Source organism: Berghia stephanieae, chromosome 1, assembly GCF_034508935.2.
Source record: "Berghia stephanieae isolate SIO BIC M18660-M18661 chromosome 1, UCSD_Bste_1.3, whole genome shotgun sequence".
NCBI classification, from domain to species: Eukaryota; Metazoa; Mollusca; class Gastropoda; order Nudibranchia; family Aeolidiidae; genus Berghia; species Berghia stephanieae.
The window spans coordinates 12,053,891-12,080,217 of record NC_088360.1 but is presented as its reverse complement, the minus strand read 5'-3'; the positions used below and the strand labels follow the sequence as shown (position 1 = coordinate 12,080,217).

The following is a 26,327-nucleotide window of genomic DNA, read 5'->3' as shown; positions in this document are numbered from 1 at the left end:
ATCAACAACATGCTGATCTTCTCCATCAAATGTAAAGAGATTGATTAATCATGAAATGTGTGAGATAAAATAGATAATTTCTTTGACAATGAACCAATGCCCTTTCTGTTCAGCCATAGCCTGTCCCATTTACATTCTCCTATAAAAGTTTGTTCATTTTAATTATATATCTCTTGGGTGCACAAAGAACAAACACAGACAATCAATTTTTTTCAGACAGCCCAGAAGACTTTTAATTGTATAAATAAATGAAGATGACCCTCCTATCTCTCTCTATCTCTCTCTCTCTCTCTCTCTCACACACACACACACACACACTCTCTCTCTCCCACTCCCTCTCCCTCACACACACACACACATACACACACTCACACACACACACACACACCAATCTGTCAACAGTCTTAATGCTGAGACTAATAAGATGTGGAGGTCCCGAAAGCCCAGGTGCTAAATCACTCACTTCACACACAATAATATAGGTCTGTTTAACGCGATAGAGAATATCGATAAACTCCGGCTGGATGAGCGCCATGGCTCGGAGGGACCGCTTTAATAAGACTTGTTGACGTTATAATTCGAATAGTAATGAGATGAAAAAAAAATCTCGAGTTGTGTTTTTCAAAAAGATGAAAGGCCATTTAAAATGATCGATAATTGAAGGTCGAGTTTTCTGGCCAACCTTTTAAGCACGTGATTTTTTTTCCATAGCACACAGTTAACAGGTTAACAATCTCTCAGGTTGACAAAGTAAAGAACTTTTCTTTGGCCCGTGGATAATAATATAGTTTACTTTCGTTTTCAAACTGACTACGTCATAGGTCTATCAAAAATCTGAAAAGCTTTGTATTTATATAAAATATTTAAACAGACCCAATTCAATAAAGCAGAGCGGTATAGATTTGACACTCGAAATTCTTAGTCACACATGATCATGATTTTGAATATGCAAACAGCTTAAAAAATAAAGAAAGAAAGAAAGAAAGAAAGAAAGAAAGAAAGAAAGAAAAAGATAAAGAGGTTACGCTGGAATGTTTTCACTTCAAACTATTAATCATCTGTCACCTTTCGGTACCGTCAAACAAAAACTTCAAAGTGGTCGTTTATTCTGTAGGAATGATGTAGGTAGTCCGAATGAAGTCTATTGACTCGTTTAGGGTTCGCTGAGATACTTAAGTTAAGCAAAATGGTCACAATATAGGCCAAAGTCATAAATATAAAAGTGGTTCACGCCGTAGGTTGGCGGATATGTGGTCGGCCGTGTAAACTAGTAATATGTTAGATAGAAACATGAGCATTTATAAAGAGCAATATCCACTAAAAGTGCTCAAAGCGCTGTAAATGGGGTCCCCTGTCAAAAGCAACATTTCACGTGTTAGACGAAACAGGACGCCTGTTATGCGATCTTTCACAATTTTTTTTTCAGACAGAGACAAAGCTGTTAACGTTCAGGCACTAATATAATTTGCAATTGAATATGGTGAGAGAATGTTAGTAATGAGCCTTTTTCAAGAACTCAACTATGCGCCGTTCAGCTCGTGGCTCCAACCATGGAAGTTCCGATCCGAAGCGAGTGTCATACCGCAAGACCACTTTGTCACACAAGGATGATCAAGATGACAAAAATTGAGTTTTTTAAGTCAAAAAGATCTAAATGAGAGAATTTATGTTACAGTTCCACTTATTGGTAGACGTGGCACACATTGGCTGGATGTTTTTAAAAAATATTTTTGTGAGATCAAATTGTGTGAATTTGATTTAAAATGTGACTTGTCCATAAAGCATAAAGGGCCGATGATGATGATGATGATGATGATGATGATGATGATGATGATGATGATGATGATGATGATGATGATGATGATGATGATGATGATGATGATGATGGTGATGATGATGATGATGATAATGATGATGATGATGATGATGATGATGATGATGATGATGATGATGGTGATGATGATAACGTTGATGATCATGACGACGAGGAGACAACTTTTAGGACATGCAAAAGACATGGAAGGAATGTATTGTCCTCAAATCATTTTGATGATACTCCCCAATGGTTTACGCCACTAGATAATGGAACATTTATTTCTATCCTACATTTTTCTCTCACCCTGCTCTAAATCTTAACCAGTTAACTGTCGTACTCTGGAAAGACACGTATTTAAAAATGTGGCCAGAAAACTCGTCCTTCCACTATCGATCGATTTAAATTACCCTCATCTTTGGAGAAATAAAAAGCCTCTCAAACTTTGGACATCGCGTAGTCCCAGGTTCGAGAGTTTTCGACAAGATGAGGATCATTTAAATCAATCGATATTTGGAGAACGATTTTTCTGGCCAAATTTTTAAATACGTGTATTGTCCAGAATACAGAAGTTAGCTGATTAATGACAACATAACTCACACGTTTTGTGACACAACTGGATGTTAGATAGATCGAAGTTGACATCACTCAGGTCTTTGTTTGTTTTTTTGTTGTTTTTTTTTTTTGTTGTTGTTGTTTTTTTGTTTTTTTTTTTTTTGGCTTTTTTATGCCATCTGCGTTTATGAGTAATACGCTTCAACTGTCGCAACGTCACTTCCCTCGTTATGACGCATGGTAACTTAGTAACTGGCTCTAAACTATCGGAACAATAGCGGACGCCCTTATGAAATATTTCTCCGACGAGCACAAAAGCGTATCCAGAGGGAGAAAAAACCCATTATAAATCTGATCATAGTTTGACTTTTACACATTCTGATCACACGACATTTAAAAAGTTCTAGCCAGCATGAAGAATAAAAAGTACTGCTTTTCTTTGTTAAGAACCACGATGGCCGCCGTTGCTGGGCGACGTGACATCAGACTATTGAATCCAATTCTCACTGAAGTGTATTATCGTAGCCATCGTTAACATCTGTAGCCTGACACAAGAACCCTCAAGGACTGGCAGTTTGCCGTCATTTTTTTAGGTTTGTGTAGCGTCTAGTTTAGTAGAGCTCAAGGAAACAAGTTATTTAATTGGTTGAACTATTGAATACAACTCACGATTTGTTTTCTTTTGTGGCAAAAGACTGGAATTTTGACGTCATTTTTGGTCAGTGTCAGGCTATAACTTTACAATAACTACGGTATTATCCGGACTATAAAAATTCATGGTTACACAGCGTTGTGTGTGTTGGTATAGATAGTATACGCTTGGCTAAGTTCACAACATTGCCATCCGGCAGTATAACGGACCAACACACAAAAATTTGTGTAACCATGATCTTTTATAGTCAGGTTAATACAGTGAGAGTTGCTCATAAACGCGGAGGGCAAAAAACAATAACAAAGACCTGAGTAACGTCAACTTCGAACTATCTATATCTTAGATATCAACTCATGTCCAGGCGACAAAAGCGTACGGACAGTGGTCAGCCAGCGATTAGTGCCTGTTATTCAATTTCTAACACCTTTGCCAGATCACATTGGTTTTACAGCCAAAGTTATCTTCAATTGACGTCGAGTCGGTGACGCAATATTTGGGTCAGATTGCGACTGAATAGTTTTTTTTTTTGGGAATTTATATTTTAGTTTCCATATAGTGTCGTAATAATATTCTGGTAACTAGCATTGAATGATCTGCTTGAAAGTCCTATCCCATGTAGAAAAAACAAAACAAAAAAGACTACAATCCCACTAGGTTGTCCTTAGAATAATGATACCCAATGAGCCAAAGTCTATCCCGTTTTCTTGAACATGGAGAGTCACAATTATTGCTCGCTGTCATTTAAGTTAGTAGATGGACATTATCGACTTTTCGCCAGATCTAAAATTTGCTATCAGCGACCAGCTTTATACTGTTTATTTTATTTTTGTATGAATTTTATAAGTATTACAATGGAGGTCATATGCCATATGCCTGTCAGGACGGGAATTTTGAGTCAAAATTCCAGTCCTGACTGGCATAATATGGCATATTATTATTATATATTATATATCTCTATTATATATTATATATCAATTTATAAATAAAGTCACTCACATATTTTTGGCCGAGACAAATATATATATTTGGGTTATATAAAGGTATAAAATAAAAATCACGAAATAAAAGTGCTCCACTCTACTAATAAAACAGCGGTTAATATATATTACTAAACTATTTGAATCACTGTTGACTCCTACAGATCCTACAGAAGGAGGAATTGGAGCTCAGAAAGAATTCGATGTTTCCGTTAATTTGGTTTAATGTTCTTTATACGTGTGCTCTTCTCTACTGATCTTGTGTCATCCTCTAGTCTGTTATTATTTGTCTCCGTTGTCTTCCTTTCTAAATTCTCGGATTCCACCATCTTCCTTTTCCGGTGCTGATATGAGTTTCCTTGTCTAATGTCCAGAAAATACATTAGAAATTGCCCATTGCTTTTATCCCGGAAGTGTCTAATGTGAGAATGTATTTTGCCCTCAAATGCTTTTGAAGGCATTGCCCATTGGTTTGATCCTCGCCAAGGTCTAATGTATTGGTCAAGCTTCTGAAAACAACCAAACAAGGATGAAAGTCTTGAGTTGGATTGTGTTCCAAACGCCGAACTGACTGGACCGTAGCGGGGAATACTCTTGTGTTTTAAGCTGCCCGAGTTCTTTGCCCTGAGGAGTTTTTGGCACCGAGCCTGACCGTCTTGGCTTCAACGTCACTCTGAGACGGATTAACCGATTATTGGCGGTTTACTGCCATACTGGCAAATTATTATTTTAAAATGTTGGCCGAGAAATTGGACTTCAACTATCAACGAATTCAAAGACCCTCAACTCGTCGAATGTTTCGACCTGGACAACCTTGACTTCAAAGATGTCTCACTTTGAGACTTTAGACTAGTGTGTGTTGAAGGGGGGGGGGGGGGGCATGGGGTCATTTTTATCGATCAATATTTGATGCAAAGTGTTTCTGGCCGAAATAAAAAAAAGTGTATCGTCATTGTGCGACAGAAAATAAGGGTCTAGTGGCCAATATCAACACTAATGAGAATCGTTAGATTGGTCGTTACTATTATCATTACCATTGTTGTTATTTTTGTCACTTAAATGTTTACTACCCTGAAAATGGTCAGAGCTGGCTACATTGGAGGGACTTGTGGAGTCGAGAATTGTACTTAGAGATAGCGCCAAACTCTTTGGTTAGAGTCTAGATTTTTGATTTTTTATTGTTTATAATATGATTATTTTGGATATTGTTATTATTGTTATTAGTAGTTGTTGTAGTGGTAGTAGTAGTAGTAGTAGTAGTAGTAGTAGTAGTAGTAGTAGTAGTGATGGTGGTGGTAGTAGTAGTAGTAGTAGTAGTAGTAGTAGTAGTAGTAGTAGTAGTAGTAGTAGTAGTTGAAGAAGTAGTAGTAGTAGTAGTAGTAGTAGTAGTAATAGTAATAGTAGTAATAGTAGTAATGGTGGTGGTAGTAGTAGTAGTAGTAGTAGTAGTAGTAGTAGTAGTAGTAGTAGTAGTAGTAGTAGTAGTAGTAGTAGTAGTAGTAGATAAGGGGTATGGTTAGAAAGATAGATAGACAGACAGACAGATAGATAGATAGATAGATAGATAGATAGATAGATAGATAGATAGATAGATAGATAAATTGATTGATAGACAGATAGATAGATAGATACAGACAGATAGATAGATAGATAGATAGATAGATAGATAGATAAATAGATAAATAGATAGATAAATAGATAGATAGATAGATAGAAAAATAGATAGATAGGTAGATAGATAGATAGATAGATAGATAGATAGATAGATAGATAAACAGATAGATAGATAGACAGACAGATCAGTTAGGTAGATAGATAGATAGATAGATAGATAGATAGATAGATAGATAGATAGATAGATAGATAAATAGATAGACAGATATATAGATAGAGAGAGAGATAGGTAGACAGACAGATAGATAGATATATAGATAGATAGATTGGGGGAGAGAGAGAGATGAGAGAGAGAGAGAGAGAGAGAGAGAGAGAGAGAGAGAGAGAGAGAGAGAGATTATAGGATTATGGTCAAACACGTCATACATGTGTGCTTTCTGCCAACTCATCCGTAGAGGGGCACGTCTAGTTTGACATAATTTATTCGTCGTACAATATCCCCTATGCACCGCAATGTGATACTTAACTCTATACATGCTGTGTTCGATTTTACTTTCCCTGGTATTACATATTGATGCGATGCTTAAGCCAAAAAGCTCATAACACCCACCAGCCTGATATAACGTACCAAAAACACAAAACTATGAACGTTTATAGTCTGAATTATAGAATTTAGTGAGAACTACTCATAAATTGGCCTGGCTAAAAACAATAAGAAAGAGCTGATTGGCGTCAATTTCGTTCCTTCTATTACCATTTTCACAGAGACAGATATTAACAGCGATGCGAATCGGACTTCATTGTTGAAGGTGTGTGGTTTTGGAGTATGACACTCGGCTTCGTGACTTGATTTAAGACCATAACCCCAGTCGGAGCAAAGGCCATAGGTGATGCTTTGCCATTTGACTTTTCCTTGGATATGCCAGGCAGACACTCGGCTTCTGCTCACTAGATGCGGATCTGAAAAAGTTTATATGAAACAGGGTCAGACAAAGCCGAGAGAGAGAGAGAAAGAGAGAGAGAGAGAGGGAGAGAGAGAGAGAGAGAGAGAGAGAGAGAGAGAGAGAAATAAAAGAAAAATAATAACCATCCCAAATAATCAGTCTGCCTCGATTTAGGATCGACCCTCAGAATCTCTGATTGTTACGAGGTTTGAGGTTTCATCCCCAGTTAAGGAAGCCTATCTTTTGGGGTGTGTTTTTTTTTTAATGTGTTCTTTCTCTCTGCTTTGTCAGGCATTGTTTCATACAGAATTTTCGAGATCTTTATCGGCACCAGTACCTGCTCCCTAATTTGTCATTCTGTCCACGGTTTGAGTCGCGTTATGGGCTGAGCAAAGTTGAGTTATTGGAAAAGGCAATTTGCTTATCAACTTACTCATGTCGTGTGAAATGACTACCTGGTCAGAAACACCGTTGTCTCAGTCGAAAAAAATGTGTAATTTTGCTTTACAGTCTTTATGTCTTGTCCTCTTTGATAATTGTTACTGTTGGCTTGGGACCCATTACAAAGGCTCTACCGTGTGAGCTATCCACGAACACAAAATATTCGTTTCAAACTCAAAGTCATTTCTAGATCCCTCTCTCACCCACTTCTTGAGATCGCCGATTCGTTCACCACCATCGCGAAATAATTTTGACCAGCAGTTAAGCTTAATAGCCAATATTCTCATCACAAACATATAACATAGAAACGATTGAGACATTGAGTATGCTCCGGTGTATGGGGTGAATTTTTAATTCAGAAAAGTGAGTGGAGCAGGCACTTATGTTGGTAACAACAAGATATGAAGTGAGTAGAAAAGTGCCAGAAGACAATAGAGAATAAACATTTTTTTTCGCGGCGGTGGTGGGGTTTGAACCTGCGACCTTATTGGTACGACAACTCCGCCTGGCAGGTGAGAGCGTGGCTCTACCGTGTGAGCTATCCACGAACACAAAATATTCGTTTCAAACTCAAAGTCATTTCTAGATCCCTCTCTCACCCACTTCTTGAGATCGCCGATTCGTTCACCACCATCGCGAAATAATTTTGACCAGCAGTTAAGCTTAATAGCCAATATTCTCATCACAAACATATAACATAGAAACGATTGAGACATTGAGTATGCTCCGGTGTATGGGGTGAATTTTTAATTCAGAAAAGTGAGTGGAGCAGGCACTTATGTTGGTAACAACAAGATATGAAGTGAGTAGAAAAGTGCCAGAAGACAATAGAGAATAAACATTTTTTTTCCGCGGCGGTGGTGGGGTTTGAACCTGCGACCTTATTGGTACGACAACTCCGCCTGGCAGGTGAGAGCGTGGCTCTACCGTGTGAGCTATCCACGAACACAAAATATTCGTTTCAAACTCAAAGTCATTTCTAGATCCCTCTCTCACCCACTTCTTGAGATCGCCGATTCGTTCACCACCATCGCGAAATAATTTTGACCAGCAGTTAAGCTTAATAGCCAATATTCTCATCACAAACATATAACATAGAAACGATTGAGACATTGAGTATGCTCCGGTGTATGGGGTGAATTTTTAATTCAGAAAAGTGAGTGGAGCAGGCACTTATGTTGGTAACAACAAGATATGAAGTGAGTAGAAAAGTGCCAGAAGACAATAGAGAATAAACATTTTTTTTCGCGGCGGTGGTGGGGTTTGAACCTGCGACCTTATTGGTACGACAACTCCGCCTGGCAGGTGAGAGCGTGGCTCTACCGTGTGAGCTATCCACGAACACAAAATATTCGTTTCAAACTCAAAGTCATTTCTAGATCCCTCTCTCACCCACTTCTTGAGATCGCCGATTCGTTCACCACCATCGCGAAATAATTTTGACCAGCAGTTAAGCTTAATAGCCAATATTCTCATCACAAACATATAACATAGAAACGATTGAGACATTGAGTATGCTCCGGTGTATGGGGTGAATTTTTAATTCAGAAAAGTGAGTGGAGCAGGCACTTATGTTGGTAACAACAAGATATGAAGTGAGTAGAAAAGTGCCAGAAGACAATAGAGAATAAACATTTTTTTTCCGCGGTGAGAGAGGGATCTAGAAATGACTTTGAGTTTGAAACGAATATTTTGTGTTCGTGGATAGCTCACACGGTAGAGCCACGCTCTCACCTGCCAGGCGGAGTTGTCGTACCAATAAGGTCGCAGGTTCAAACCCCACCACCGCCGGGGAAAAAAAATGTTTATTCTCTATTGTCTTCTGGCACTTTTCTACTCACTTCATATCTTGTTGTTACCAACATAAGTGCCTGCTCCACTCACTTTTCTGAATTAAAAATTCACCCCATACACCGGAGCATACTCAATGTCTCAATCGTTTCTATGTTATATGTTTGTGATGAGAATATTGGCTATTAAGCTTAACTGCTGGTCAAAATTATTTCGCGATGGTGGTGAACGAATCGGCGATCTCAAGAAGTGGGTGAGAGAGGGATCTAGAAATGACTTTGAGTTTGAAACGAATATTTTGTGTTCGTGGATAGCTCACACGGTAGAGCCACGCTCTCACCTGCCAGGCGGAGTTGTCGTACCAATAAGGTCGCAGGTTCAAACCCCACCACCGCCGCGGAAAAAAAATGTTTATTCTCTATTGTCTTCTGGCACTTTTCTACTCACTTCATATCTTGTTGTTACCAACATAAGTGCCTGCTCCACTCACTTTTCTGAATTAAAAATTCACCCCATACACCGGAGCATACTCAATGTCTCAATCGTTTCTATGTTATATGTTTGTGATGAGAATATTGGCTATTAAGCTTAACTGCTGGTCAAAATTATTTCGCGATGGTGGTGAACGAATCGGCGATCTCAAGAAGTGGGTGAGAGAGGGATCTAGAAATGACTTTGAGTTTGAAACGAATATTTTGTGTTCGTGGATAGCTCACACGGTAGAGCCACGCTCTCACCTGCCAGGCGGAGTTGTCGTACCAATAAGGTCGCAGGTTCAAACCCCACCACCGCCGCGGAAAAAAAATGTTTATTCTCTATTGTCTTCTGGCACTTTTCTACTCACTTCATATCTTGTTGTTACCAACATAAGTGCCTGCTCCACTCACTTTTCTGAATTAAAAATTCACCCATACACCGGAGCATACTCAATGTCTCAATCGTTTCTATGTTATATGTTTGTGATGAGAATATTGGCTATTAAGCTTAACTGCTGGTCAAAATTATTTCGCGATGGTGGTGAACGAATCGGCGATCTCAAGAAGTGGGTGAGAGAGGGATCTAGAAATGACTTTGAGTTTGAAACGAATATTTTGTGTTCGTGGATAGCTCACACGGTAGAGCCACGCTCTCACCTGCCAGGCGGAGTTGTCGTACCAATAAGGTCGCAGGTTCAAACCCCACCACCGCCGCGAAAAAAAATGTTTATTCTCTATTGTCTTCTGGCACTTTTCTACTCACTTCATATCTTGTTGTTACCAACATAAGTGCCTGCTCCACTCACTTTTCTGAATTAAAGACCCATTACAAAGCGCTTTGAACACAGTAAGTGGATATTACGCCCAAAAAAACAAACACACACTATACAAATGCTGTAGTAATGTTTACTTATTATCGAGACAAGTTATAATCCGAGAGAATCCGAGAATATCAGTCTTGCCATGAAAGGGTTAAGATTCCAGCCTGGCCTGACCTCTCTGAGATTGTTCTAAGCAAGTCCTGGTAGATCCCTTAATTCAAATATTTAACCGAACCGCAGAGTAATGGTCAGAGTGGTCAACACTTCGTCCAAAATTCTAATCAGTGTGCAGGAATAATAGCCCACTTATTTGCCGTGTAACGCCAGTCAGTAAGTAAATTAATGGTCGCTTGTGACATTGTTATATCATTTTATTTCAGTGCCTAGTTTAGCTTTGCTTAGATTTAGACGTTCAAAAACGCTTGTAAGGTCAGTTAATAAATAGTCTAATTTTATATATTGTGTGACCTACTGCCTCAAAACTGGATTATGTTTGGGCGACGTGAATTTATTTGCAGGTCTGATAACCCATATTGTCATTTATATATTTTTAGTAGTGGAAATACTCTCAAAGTAACGCATACTGTTGTCCATTACAACAATGTTAAGGCAAGCCCTTTATTGGATTCAGTAGTCTGATGTCACGCCGCCCGGCAACGGCGGCCATCTTGGTTCTAAACAAAGAAAATCATTACTCTTTATTCTTCATCTGGCTAGAACTTTCATATGCCTTGTGATAAGAATGTGTAAAAGTCAAAACCTGATCAAATTTATGGGGTTTTTTCCTCTGGATACGCTTTTATGCTCGCCGGGGAAATATTTCATACGGGCGTCCGCCTTTGATCCGATAGTTTAGAGCCAGTGTTACTAAGTTACGATGCGTCATTAGGAAGGAAGTGACGTTACGACTGTTGAAGAGTATGGCATTCGGCTATCAGACCTGCAAAATATTTTACGCATTATCGGGTTATTTAGATACCGAAAAGTTCATTTATGCTAAAATATATTATGAGACCTAGGCGAATTTTTTAAGTTTTATTGAGGAGGATGAGTGTGTAGACTTAAAGGGTTGAAGATTTAAATCTCTCACCTCTTATAATTCATATTTTAAATTCAATTTTTTGGGTCACGCATTACCGTCTGACATAATACCGATTTGAGTCGACGAGTCACATATTTTAGAAGTTTAAGGGAGGTCTCGATGGGTTTGTTTGTTGTTGGGTTTTTTTTTTTGTTTTTTTTTTTTGTTGTTGTTGTTGTTTTGTTTTTGTCTTGTTGTATGACACTCGCTTTCGGCGGAAGGTCCTGTGTTCGGCGCATAGTTGAGTCCTTGGAAAAGGCTCTTTACTCTCATTCTCTCGTCGTACCCAGGTTTTAAATGAGTACCTGGCCGTTAACAACGTTGTCCCTGTCGGAGAAAAATTGTATTATCGCCTAACAGACATGTCTCGTTCTACATCTTACGCGTTTTATTGTTCGGGAACCCTTTGCAAAGCGCTTTGAACACGTATGGTGAATATGGCGCTTTATAAAAGATCGATTTTTAAAATTGGTATTATCCATTTATTTGTGACACGTTATCTCAATTCGTTCGTGTATCGGACTCAAGCAGAATCTAAGCATTTAAATAGATATGAAAACCTTTAGATGACAGCATATTATTTTGAGGCTAAAGTGATTGGAGAAGCTGTTTTTATTCTTTTCAACCAAGTATTTCAATTGAAAGGAAATTTTATAATTTAGACATAAAAGTCACTTCTCACCTTAACATGTAGGACGAAACATTACGCCTGTTAGGCGACATTACCATTTTTTTCCCCGGCAGAATCAATGTTTTTAATGGCCAGGTACTCATTTTACACCTGGATACGCTGAGAAATGTGAGTAAAGAGCCTTTTTCCAAGAACTCAATCATACATCTCTCAGAACGAGACTCGAACCCTGTGCCTTTCGGCCTAAAGGCATGTGTCATACCATAAGAGTGCATAGCCGCACACACATACATAACACCGGAATGAGAGGATGGATCACATATTATTATTTTTTTCCCCAATCTGATTTGAATGAGATCCAATGACTATCGACTTCCAAGCAACCAGCCCCGATATCAATTACCTCACGGCTGTAATCCCAATATCGATTTACGCAACAATATCTCATTACATTTTCATCTTTGCCTTACGAGTGTCCGTCATCCTACTTTAACCAATCTTTCTATTCTGTCCCTACTTTGTCACATTCACTACTTTTGCCGAAAATCGGGTGGCCCTCTTGTTTTGGTGCTTTGTGTGTGTGTGTGTGTGTGTGTGTGTGTGTGTGTGTGTGTGTATGTGTGTGTGTGAATGTGTGTGTGTGTGTTTGTTGTATTTTTTGTTTGTTTATTTGATTGTTGTTTGTTTTTTGTTTTTGTTTTTCTCTATTTTTGTTGGGGGGTTTTTTTGTTGTTGTATTTTTGTGTTTTGTTTTGTTCATGTTTAGTTTGTGTGTTTTTAAAACTCTTTTTGTATGTTTTTGGGGGTGTTTTGGGGTTTGTTTTTTGTTGTTTCGTGTCCCACCCTGGTAGTTGAGTCCTTGGAAAAGGCACTTTACTCTCATTCTTTCATCGTACTCAGATGTAAAATGAGAACATTGCCGATAATAGCGTTGCCTTTGTCGGAGAGAAAAAAAAATTTCCTAAAAGGCGTCATGATGCAGTCTACTGTTCTCCAGGTAGTAGGTACCCATTGTGAAGCGCTTTGAGCACGTGAATGTAGTAGACGCGACTATGCGCCGCTCAGAGCGGGACTCGAACCCCGAAGGCGAGTGCCATACCACAAGACTACAGAGTCGCACATTGTACCATTTTGAGACGATATGTTTCCTTTTGATACACTGTGACATTATACACAAACACGCATCTATAATTCATCTGTCAAAATGTGCTTGAAGAACCATTTTTTCAGCAGGAAGAGAGAGAGAGAGAGAGAGAGAGAGAGAGAGAGAGAGAGAGAGAGAGAGAGAGAGAGATATTAGATACGTGTAGATTAAATTTCAAAGAGAGATGATGGAAATTGAGGGTGAGAGAAAAGAAAGGAGGAGTATATGGAAGAGAGAGAGAGAGAGAGAGAGAGAGAGAGAGAGAGAGAGAGGGAGGATTATTAAATTAAATAGAAATAGACAACAGCTAGATAGAAAGCAAGACAGACAGATCACGCACTTATAATTCATCTGTCAAAATGTGTTTATAGAACCACTTTTTCCGGAGGAAGAGAGAGAGAGAGAGAGAGAGAGAGAGAGATAGAGAGAGAGAGAGAGAGAGAGAGAGAGATGCTGCCATTTTAATTAGCTTTCCTTTTGTCTCTGACTTGGAGAAGTGATTGCGTTTTAAATTGTTTCAAATGATTGTGCTTTTTGTTATTATTAGATAGATGAAGAAATATAGACAGACAGAGGGCAGGCAATAGATTTTAATAGAAAAGAAAATAGAGAGTGGCGAAGAAGAGAGAGAGAGAGAGAGAGAGAGAGAGAGAGAGAGTGAGAGAGAGAGAGAGAGTATACAAAGGCATGGGATTAGGGAGATGCGATGAGTGGTGTCAATAGATAGAGGTAGAAATTATATAGACAGAGGGATAGGCAATGGATATTTAGATGGGAAGAGAGAGAGAGAGAGAGAGAGAGAGAGAGAGAGAGAGAGAGAGAGAGAGAGAGAGGGAGGGAGGGAGAGAGAGAATATATAAACGGGCATAAGAATAGGGTGTGAAGACGGGGGTGTCAATCCGACAGAATGTGGTGAGGTCACAGTCACAGTCGCAGTGTCAGGACAATATTATTCTCTCGACAGTGCCAGTGCCCCCAGTTCCGTTCTCTGCTCTCAGACAGACTTCATTGTGCATTAAATGAAAGAACGGGAGGGGGTTTGGGCGGTTGGAGTGGGACATATATTGACGTCATAGTGTATCGAACTTTTTAGTTTATTATGACAACGTCACGTCACCGGACATAAACGTTGATTGGTTGAGGATGACCCTCTTGAAATGATTCCGTACATAATCCGGCAAGAGTGGGTGGTGGGTGGTGTTGAGCAAAAAGTAAACAGTGCCCAAGAGAGTTTGAATGCGTCATTAAAAATATGACGTAATAATCTAAAAATGGTTTCCGATTATATATTGATTTTCAAGTTGTATGCTCTGAAAGTGTACCTAGCTATATTCATATAATTGTGCTCTGGGGACATCTCTCTCTCTCTCTCTCTCTCTCCTCTCTCTCTCTCTCTCTCTCTCTCTCTCACTGTGTGCGTGTGTTTATACACACACACACACACACACACACACACAATATATTATATATAATTAAGGTCTTCCTTTATTACAATATTATTATCGAATGCATTCAAATTTTATAATTCTATCCCTTTCTTTCTTTATCTCTACCGCCCCCGCCCCCTCCCCATCATCATCATCATATCTCTCTCTCTCTCTCTGTCTCTCTCTCTGTCTCTCTCTCTGTCTCTCTCTCTGTCTCTCTCTCTCTCTCTCTCTCTCTCATTTACATTATATTTTAGTATTCTATCTCTCGTACAAACACACACACAACACACACACACACACACACACACACACACACACACAAATGCATACAAACTTTCCCTTTGTTCCATAGGATTGTTGGGGGTAAGGGCTTCACAACAATTCGTTCCCCCATGAAGGCGTAACAGACCCAATGCAACACACGCTAAACACCAGTTGTAGCAAACTCAATGCCCAAGTGCCATCATAGATATAGGGGCCAAAAGTTAAACCCATTAGAACGGTACCTGATGTCTCGCGGAATTTCCCAAATGACGTAAAAACCTGTTAGAAACGCCAAATAAGACTTAAGGACTTTTTTATGGTTCCAAGTACCAGTATAAGCTTATCTAAACTCTTATCTTCAAGGAATGTCATTAATATGGATAATACCCCCCCCCCCCCCCCCACACACACACACACACACATACAAACACCCTCAATCCCAGCTTTACGACATTGTCTTGAAGGTAATAATCATATAGTTGATTACTAACCTCTTGCGAAAGCGCAGTAGCGACCTTTAACTTATAAAGGTACGCAAAAGCAGAGAAGACAACGACAATACCAAAAAGAAAGGAAAAAAAAGATGCGAAAAGAAAAACCCCACGAAAATGCAATTTTACGTTTTGTCATTAGCTGCCGCAACTGAGAATTTAACCAAAGACCTCCAATTCTCATGCGGACATTAAAGTCATATACACTGGTTGGCTGTACTTTAATAATATAATATTATATCGATTAACGATAACGTCATACATTTAATGTTTTTGTCTGAAAGCCGATTAATTATTATGGTCCAAATATTCCGCAAGCTGATAATAACGACCACATAACCGATTTCCGTCATGGCACGCTGTAATCCGCGTTAATTGCAATTAACCCTCATTTCAACAGACAAGCCGTGACCGTGATGTATGGAAAGCGTATTAATATGCAACCCGTGGACTCAAGCCGGTTTTATGTCAAGAATTGGACCTGGAATTTATTTTAACAAATTGTTTCGTAGTTGAAGTAGGTAGTGCGAATCTTCTGGTCTCGTAAGCAGGAACTCAAATGAGAACCTTGCCCCAGCAGTGCAACACCGATAACCTCTAACGTGCATTGCTGAGAAAACAGTGGCGTAACGTCGTCACAGTATATTATGATGGTGCCAAGTTCAGAGATTTAAACAAATTTACAGTAGCTACAGAACGAATGAAGATGACGTCATTCCGCTCTTTGTTTTTATTTTCAGACCGCCACTTCTCTCGTCCCCATTCTTTCTCTCTCTGTCTGTCTCTCTCTCTCTCTCTCTCTCTCTCTCTCTCTCTCTCTCTCTCACACACACACACACACACACACACACATATATACTCACACACAAACACATACACATATACATACACACATAGGCATAAACCTACTAACAATGAAATAATCAATTGTTATTGATCCACAGGACGGAAAATAATCTTATCAAGCAAGTATCTTATAAGCGTCTATATATTTAAATTGCATGTTGCTTCTTTTTCCTTCGGACATCGTCCTCTGTCGTTATTAATTTTTGAGAATTGGTGTTATAAATAGGACCGCTGGATTACTCTATTTACCTAGATGACATAATTTGCGAACTTTGGACAAAACAAACCGTGCTGTTAATAGATGGAGCGAGACACACTGGACACCAAGGCCAGCTTTTTTGAGAAGGCAAAGTTGAACCCTTTTTCAGGGTCAATCAGCTGTTGTAGGTCGGTTGATTATTGTATGAATTTGAGGCGACAGTAACATCATCAGATCACGTCACTTGGGCAGTACACGACACGGCAGTTTTATTTTAAAAGGGAGTATGTGTCGGATTTGACAAAAACAGTATCTTAATTTTTTTTTCTGAATGTTTAATAATTATTTAGACGCGGTGCATGGCACCAAATCAACCAATAGAGTCCCGCCCCTGCGATTGAGATCGATATAACATGTTCACCGAATGAAGTATCATTCAATACCGTAAAGGTCTATTATTCTGACAAGTCCTCTTTTCCCAGCAAATGGATGAGTAGCTGGATCTCATTTAGATGTGACGGACAAGGCCTTTTGATAGCGCAAAATCATGTTATAACGGTTGGAAATGGACGTTACGGCAATGTGATATACTCTAGCCTTTGGATGTATGGTATGAAGTACGACTACTACAACTACTATACCTATGACCACTACAACAACAACAACAACAACAACTACTACTACTACTACTACTACTACTACTACTACTACTACTACTACTACTACTACTACTGCTGCTGCTGCTGCTGCTGCTGCTTCTGTAAATTCTACTGTATTATTTACAATACAAGTAATCCTGTTCCACCTCAGGACAGGCCACAATAGACTTAAAAGCATATTATGCACAGACGCATGAATCTGATACAGTCAACGCACCGGTCTGCTCATGTGTTGAGGATGAGGAATATGCAGAGCCTATACTGCGGCGTTTCAAAATTGCTCAACCCACAGAGAAGAGAGATGGCCCTCTGCAACTTCTCTAAATATAAAACTGTTAAAAAAGATGAGCACTTTCATCTTCTAAATGGGACGCCAGATATAAAGGCATACGAGAAGAAGGGGAAGAAGAAGAAGGAGGAGGCGGAGGAGGAGGAGGATGGAGGAGGAAGCGGAGGAGGAGGAAAATATAGGAGGAGGGAGGAGGAAGAGGAGGAGGAGGAAAAGGAGAAAAAGAAGATTTAGATTTAAAACACTTTTTTTCAAATTTAAAATAGTATAAAATCAGTTTTAGAACATTGGTAGCATTTATTTACAAATACAAAATTGTCTGCCATCCATGTATCGGTCTCTCAACTGCAAGACAACTTCAACTGTTCTATTGCCATGATTAAAAGCACTCCTGCTTTTGTTACAGTTGAGATAGCCTCGAGTCAATAATCCAATGATAAATCTAGGGCTGGTTCTCAGCTCCTCTGTTTTTGTCTGGTCTGATCTCATTGAAAGCAACACCAACACCGCCGTACTTTGAAAAAACTCGTTTTTCAAATTTTGGCCAGAAAACGCGTCCTTGAAATATCGATTGATAAAAATGATCATCATCTTCTCTTTAAAAAAAAAAATAACCCTCAAACCTGGGACTTCAAGGAATATTAACTATTATTTCTACTCCTACCACTTTAAGGAGGTCCCGGGTTTGAGAGCTTTTGATAAGGTAATAATCTATCGATATAAGAAAAACGCATTTTCCAGCCAAATTTTTAAATGTTTTTTTGTTGTTGTTGTTTTACATGTACAGAGTGCGGCAGTACATAAGGTTTCCTTTGGTCAATATTCTATCCCTCTCCAGCCACTATTGGGAGAACGTTGAACTCTGTCCAGACCCATTCTCCGGATTTAAATTGGGCAGGGTTTATTTTTTTTTTTTTTTTGGACACGTGTATGTGTATGTGTATGCCTGTATGTGTTTATGTGTGTGTATGTGTGTGTGTGTGTGTGTGCTTGCGCGCGGGTGGGTGGGGTGAGGAGAGAGAGAGAGAGAGTGAGAGAGAGAGAGGGAGAGAGAGAGATAGGGAGGAAGTATGTGTGTGTGTGTGTGTGTGTTTTGGACAGTTGGGGGGAGGGCTTCTTTTATTAAAGTGCGGAGAGGTTGTTCTCAACATAATTGAATTTCTTGTGCGAAATCTTAACCATGATTTATTTATTTCAGAATGGTTAGGAGATAGAAAGGAATAGGGATGAAAATGGGAGGAAAGAAAGATGTGAGAGAGCGAGAGAGAGGAGAGAGAGAGAGAGAGAGAGAGAGAGGAGAGAGAGGGGAGAGTGAGAGAGAGAGAGAGAGAGAGAGAGACGGGACGGGTTAGGGCTCTCAAAATAGCGCGGCAGTGAAATTCTCTTTTTTCTCTTTCGTATATATAGATCGTTATCAAAATGGGTCCATAATCAAAGGCATTTTGACAGTCGGCATCATTGAGATTTTTCATCACATCAAAATCAGGAAAAGGAAGCGGTTTAATGACAGCCTTCTATATTTTCTTGCTTCTTTTTTTTTCTCCCCTTCTTCCTGTTTCCCTTTGTCATGATGACAAGATCAAAGAGGAAAACTTGACGAGGTTTCAATTAATGTTGACATTGATTCGTTCCAATTCAACCAAATTCTGGAAAAAAAAACATTTTCATTTTATTTTGGCCAGAAAACTTTTAACCAAGACGATTAAGACGACCTTCAACTTGTCACAAATTTCCTAACCTAAGCCCAAATAGAAGCCTCGGCCTTGATACTTTGTTATGAAGTTCAAGGCCATTTCATTCAAACGATATTTGAAGTGAAAATTTTATGGTCAAAAATTTTAATGGATTTTGTCAGAGTACCGCAATCAGTGTCAGTGGGAATTTTTAAATTATTTGCCAATGATACTTGATAGTTCTACAAGTTGTTTATTGATCGAATTATTACAGTTCTCAGCTAGTTTTCCATTGTCAATGTAACGGTAATCATGTGATATGGGAGTGATGGTAATAAGATCTTTGTTTGTGAGTTAAAGAATGTTGTTTTTAGATGTATTTCATCATCATTATCATCATCATCATCATCATCATCATCATCATCATCGTCGTCGTCATCATCATCATCATCATCATCACCATCATCATTATTTTCCTTATATTATTATCATTTTTTCCTTATTATTATATTTTATTATTATTATTATCATTATCGTCATCACCATCATCGTTATTATTATAATTGTCATTATTATCATCATCATTGTTGTTGTTGTTATTAATATTATTATTATTATTATTATTATTATTATTATTATTATTATTATTATTATTATTATTATTATCATCATCTCCATTATTATTATAACTATTATCATCATCATTATCATAACCTAAGGTCCAGGAAACTGTCTATTCAATTCATATTTTATCATAATATATTTTCATCTGGTAACACTATATTCTTCACCTTATTCTACATCCATTCCTAATCCTAGCATTTAAATTCCAAAAACATCTGGACATAAATTCCGACAATCCATTACCACCTTCAACAATTGAAACGACGTCATATCGTACTTTCAAAAACGAGATGGACGATTGCCATGTTGGATCACCAAGTCGAACCACCAGTTGGTTCACATGTTGGTCTTTCTCGGGTGCAATAAGTTTTTCTATCTATACAAGAATATAGAAGGGATAGGATGGCAATGTCTTCATTATTAGTTTGCTAGAATATGTGACCTGGCGCATATTTCTGGTATTATCTAAGAATGAATGAATCCTAAAAAAAATAAAGTAGTCCTTCAGAGCCTTTAGACCCATGGAGCCGGAGTATATCCCGATTTCTATAGCGTGAAACGTACAATAGCAATGGCTTGCTACCATTTGGATAGGACGCTAGTCGATCGCAAAGTTGATATAGAATTTTAAACTTGATATTCCGATCGATTTAGATGACTTAAAACTTCTATGAAGACTTGGGTTTAAGATTATTTTAAAAAACAAGTTTAGGGTCATCTTTGTCCATCGATAGATGAGGTAAAATATTTATAACCAAGAATGGTTGACGTGACCCCTCGCCTCAAAACGGTATTAATTGATCAGGATGCTGATTTATAGCCAGAAATCTTAGACTTGCTTTCAGTTTTTATTGTTTATTGAGGAGATTGAACATCATATTTTATGTTGCTAAAAAGCAATAATTCATATTTTGACCAGTTTATCTTTAATTTGACTTTTTAGCATCTGGTTAATATTGTTTTGAGACGCTTGGTCACAAATTCTGTTCGCGAGAATTCTGACTAAATGCCTGTGTGTCTTATTTTAGCTTTAAACAAAAAAACTTAAATTTTCATAATATATCGATCGATTACAGTGCGCTAAAACATTTTGAATCAATGTATCGATTCATCTATTCATCTGTCTTTCTTTTTATATTATTCTCTCTCTCTCTCTCTCTCTCTCTCTCTCTCTCTCTCTATCTATCTATCTATCAATCTATCTATCTATCTATTTATCTATCTATCTATCTTTTCGATCTATCACACAAACACACACACACACACACACACACACACACACACACACACTGTCCACTCATGAATCGTTCTTGTATACACTATAACCTGTATACACTATAACATACTCTCAAAGCAGAATTATGTAGGGATGGAATGGATGCTATAAATCAAATTCAAGATTAATTTATAAACAAATTTGACTTGAAATAAATGTACATTCATTGAGGGGAATCAGTTAGATTTCTTAAACATTAAAAAAAAATCAATTTTCAATGACATCTTTTTAAAATTGAAATAATATAACTCATCTTGCTGAATTTACCACAGAAAAATAATAGATAATTAGCAAAAAGAAAAAATTTTAAACAAATATAATTTAAAAAATACATATTCAGCATTATGATCCATCTGAAACTTAAAGATCTTCCGACAAAGTTATTTCTTTGATATTATTACTTTTTAAAATTTATGTAAGTGTTTCTTTTGATTCGTTTGGTTTTGTAGGATTATTTTTTTTGCCTGCTTTTTACCGGGTGTTTTGGGGGATTTTTTGGAAAAAGATTATTAAATTTTGTGACGTGGATTTTTGGTTGTCCCACTTCATTTATAAAGACTGTGAAATAGTTTGAGTTTCATATCAATGTCCCCATTCTTTCACCCTTTTTAAAAAAACGACAGCGAATAAAAGAAACTCTCAAGATTGCTTTTATCACTTATTTTTAAAAATTGAATTATTTCAAATATGCTATACCGTTAAGGGACTGTGAAGAGGGGGGAGGAGGGGGGGGGGAGGAGGAGCGTAATTAAGCCTTTATGCTCAATTTAACTGTAAAAGTGCCTTTGAGAATTTTTAAGTAGACTCAAGAAGCTCTTGAAAATAAAACCTTATTATCACAGATTTCATTGGAAAATGATCGCATGCACTTATATATATTATATGACTGATATGACGAAAAGAGCTTTGAACTGAATATAATCTTGATGATAAAATTATAAGTTTCTATGTTTTTGTTTTTTTTTTTTTTGATTTTTGTAATTTTAAAAATTTTATTTTTCATATTTCTTTCAGAGACGAGGAGGGATATCATTTGAACGGACGGATAAAAATGCTATTTATATTCGGATGCTAGGTAAGTTTTATCATCTAGTTCTCTCTCTCTCTCTCTCTCTCTCTATTATTATATATTATATATTATATATATATATATATATATATATATAATATATATATTTATATATTTATATACTCCCAATTCAATCAGTATTCATCTTCAACTGGATCGAATTTCACTTCATTTCGCCATGATGAGCCGGTCTATGACTAATATATATATGACACGAAACAGTACTGTAGAAGTTAAACAATAATAATTATACTTGAAATGTGTGTGTGTGTGTGTGTGTGTGTGTGTGTGTGTATTATATATATATATATTATATATATATATATATATATATATATATATATATATATATATATATATATAATATTCATCTAGTCATCTATCTAACTATTTACTTATCTATCTGTTTGTCTGTCTTTTTCTATCTTTCTCTGTCTCTTTGTCTCTCTCTTTCTCTCTCTCATTCTCTCTCTCTCTCTCTGTGTCTCTCTCTCTCTCTCTCTCTCTCTCTCTCTCTCTCTCTCTCTCTCCGATAAAGTGTTTGACATTTTATTTGGTTTTGCGTGTGAAATTTCGAACTTGTTCCCAATGCGTTCTTCCAAGGTCGCACATCGGCATTAGGAGCTCTTTCGAAATTCCAAAAACAGTTCTTGAATCCTGAAAAAAATGTGACTCGCGATACAACATAAAAGACAAATTTCAATGACGTCATAATCTAATTCTCTGTGTGTACAAAGAACGGAGTGTATCCGACGTGTACATAAATGCAGGTCTGGTATCCGAACGCACTTAGTTTAACATTAACATTGTTGTAATGGACAATATTCACGGTCATTTTTTTTAGATTCCCATTCATTACAACAATGAGCCCATAAGGAATTGGATTATCAGACCTGCAAATAAGTGCACGTCGGGTGTATCTATCTCGATTGGACAACGAACCTACTGACACAAATATTCTGTTTTTCACACCTTGTGTTTGGAAGTGGGTGAAAAGGAGTTCCGTAGTGGAAAAGATCAATACTATCATGCTCTTACCGAACACTTTTTTTTTCTTTTGTTTTGCCTGAAAACTTTTACTTCGAACATTATAGCCCGATTAAGATGTCCCGCTCAATTTGTAAAAAAATGGCCACATCTCTGAAGTCTTAGATTTAAGACCTTTTCACACGTTGCGGGTCGTTTTAATCGCTCGACAGATGAAATGAACGTTTTCTGGACATAATGAAAAACGTGTTCTGTCCGGGAAATGGTTTAAGAGTGCAAGCATAAACGTTTGCTTCACTGCCATTTCTATCTCCGGTGTTGGTTTTACAGATCAGGCTTGGACGATATCGCTTTCCTCTTATAGATAGGCTTCCACTCCTGGCTTGGGCTATTTTCATTGAATCCTCTAAATCCTGTTCTTATCTCCCTTCTCTCTCTTTTCTCTCTCTCTCTCTCTCTCTCTCTCACTCTCTCTCTCTATCTATCTATCTATCTATCTCTCTTCTCTTCTCTCTCTCTCTCTCTTTCTCTCTCTCTCCCTCTCGCTCTCTCTCCCTCTCTCTCTCTCTCTGTTCTCTCTTTCTTTCTATCTTTCTATCTCTCTCTATCTATCTATCTATCATCTCTCTCTATCTCGCTCTGTATCTATCTATCTATCTATCTATCTATCTGTCTTCTATCTATCTATCTTCTATCTATCTATCTTTTTTCTATCTCATCTATCTATCTATCTTCTATCTATTATCTATCTCTACTCTATCCGTCTTTCTTCTTCTATCTCTCTCCTAACTTCTCTTCCTTCTTATTCTCTCTATCTTCTCTCTCTCTCTCTCCCTTCTTCTCACTCTCTCTCTCTCCCTCCCCCCCCCCTCTCTCTCTCTCTCTCTCTCTCTCTCTCTCTCTCTCTCTCTCTCTCTCTCTCTCTCTCCATTGATCGAAGAAGGCTTTGGTACATAAGCTCACCATGTAGCTTACTTATCTCACGAGCTCTGTTTAGAAAATCCGCACTCGACTGGCTTAAGGGGTTCCCTTTCCTCGCACTATCGCTCACGGAACTCTTGATTGCTATCCGGGCTGCCAACCTCACACTAGAAAGAAAAGCGTAATATAAAACTTACGCGTTTTTCTCACATCCACTGTATGTACGGCTTACCGCTTTGCTTTTGTTTTTGTGTGTGTTGATTCTTTTTCTTGTTTATTTGTTTCTTCCTTGTTTCGATTTGGGTTTTTTAAATTTTGTTTTTGTTGTTTTGGTTTGTATATTTAAAAAAAAATTCAGATAGACTCATACATGTGACCATCGCTTCAAATCGGTATTCAGTAGGCTTGATCTATGCTAAAAAAAATAATTTTAATGTGAAAGATAAATGATTTGATTGCGATTTTCTGTTATATTTCTGTAAACGATTTTTAATCTTATCTTGAAGACAATTACAATTTTGTATAACTGATCATTTTAACCCAAAATCAATTCAATTTTTGCCTCTTTATTTCTTTTTATTTTCTTTAAAATTAGTTCAGTGGCTTCATTATTTAGTTCGACACATTTTTCTCTCCAAATCTAGTTACCCTTTTTTTTTACATCTAATCTTACACGTTTTCCTCGTATAGGGTTAGCAGCTCTGAGGCCAAACACCAGGACTCTGAAAGCCTATGAAGGCGCCTGGCTCCACCTCCGTGTTACGCAGTCCGATTAGCTGCTCTCGTCAACAGGTCATTAATCAAAGACTATTACATATCACCTCGTTGCAGGTAGTGGGTACCAATGCCCAAATTCCCAGTTTCCTTCTCAAGAGAAGTCTAAACGTTTACATAATACCCAGGTTTAAATATTTATTCTTTGTTTATATTTGGATGTGTTTACATTACGCCATTTTCTTTGATTAACAACACAATTGGTTGCTGATTTCCTTGATTAAAGTGGAAGGTAATGATGAAGATTATATATATATATATATATATATATATATATATATATATATATATATATATATATATATATATAGTTAATTGACTTTGTTTTTCCTGAACTTGATGTTGTCGTCCTTGTTGTTAGTAGAAACTTTTTGGTCGACTCGTATTATTTAGAGTTTTTAAAAATTTGATTTTTGTTTTTGAGCCTTTTGTCTTTCCAGTTGCAATTTTATTGTCTATATTTCATTTTTAGCCGAAATATTTTTTGTGCAACATTGTAGGGTCATTAACCAAATGTTCGCGTTATCACTAGATATACTTATGACGCCAAAAGCTTATCAATACGGTAATAAAACATCTACATTTAGAATGCTGATAAATCGATAAATTTTGTCGTCATTTTTGACGTTTAGAAGAAATTATCGAGTTATTTTGACCTCAACATTTTCGAGTGGTTTTTTTTTTTTTTCACTATAAAAGCCAATCGGAATGATGTAATGTCTCCGGATTATGTAGGAATATCATTATGATTATTGTTGATGGCAATTTACACGGAGAAATCGTATTTATATCAATAAATTGTCAAACAAATTAGATATTAGGGGGAAGATGACCCAGTGGATGAGGTCTTGGAGGATCTTTTGATGAGTTTTGATGTTCGCATCTAATACTTTCATCGCGGCATATATTACGATTTTTTTTCCAGTCTTCTCTTGACATAGAGGACACTGAAGACCAATTTTCCCATGATGATGAATAAAGGGAATCTTTATCTTTTATGCGTGGATTTTTGTTTACTCGTATTTATGTCTCCATTAGGTGTTTTTAACAAAATGTTGATGACAATTTGATATAAAATCTAGTTAAAAAAATTTGTTGGTTTTTTTTTTCACTTGGAACCATGTAAAATCTAAAGGCACATCATTCAAGGCAATACGAGTTTCGACTCTTATTCTGCAACTCTATTGAAAATTCGTGGACATTTCAATCTACAATGAATGAGCAAGTGGTTGACTGTGCGCACAATCGTAGAGGAATGAAATAGTAATAATAATAATAGCAATATTATAAATAGATAATAATAATTATAATAATAATAAATAATAATATAATAATAATAATAAATAATATATAATATAATAATAATAATAATAATAATAATAATAATATAATAATAATATAATAATAATAATAATAATAATAATAATAATAATAATAATAATAATAATAATAATAATAACAATAATAATCATAATAGAAGTAGAATAGAATAGAATTAGACCGTTTGTTGAAAATTATTTGTCACATGGTCAAAGCGGATTCAGGACGGAGAAGTACTGCAGATGTAGTTTGGACCCACAAATAGCTTGCTGTCAAAACCCTGTCAGAAAAAAATAGAAATTGTCATAACTGGAATACATTGGTCTGCCGCCTTCGATACCATCAATCGCCAATCCTTGTTAAAGATTATGAAAGGAATAGTTATGGAAGATGAAGTTAGATTAATCCGATTCCTTATAAGTGAAACCTGGATAACCACCAAAATAATCGGTGCCTCAGATGATAAATCATTCCTTGGCAACATCGGTACACCACAAGGAGACAGCTTGAGCCCTGTTTTGTTTATCATTTACCTAGAAAATGCTTTAAAAGATGTGCGTAAATC

The 26,327-nt window shown here is 37.1% G+C and overlaps 1 protein-coding gene across 3 annotated transcripts in view; it reads left to right on the top strand.

Moving 5' to 3' along the window:
• The window catches only part of LOC144968073 (high affinity 3',5'-cyclic-AMP phosphodiesterase 7A-like), a 300,950-nt gene that overhangs the window by 214,497 nt on the left and 60,126 nt on the right, over nucleotides 1–26,327 (top strand). For 2 of the 3 annotated variants that reach the window (XM_078906065.1, XM_078906056.1), the window contains exon 2: nucleotides 21,706–21,766. In XM_078906065.1, the coding sequence (XP_078762191.1) occupies nucleotides 21,706–21,766 (61 nt within the window). Of the gene's footprint in view, nucleotides 1–10,331; nucleotides 10,415–21,705; nucleotides 21,767–26,327 lie in introns of those variants that run through there. The other variant, XM_078906100.1, reaches the window with a different exon arrangement.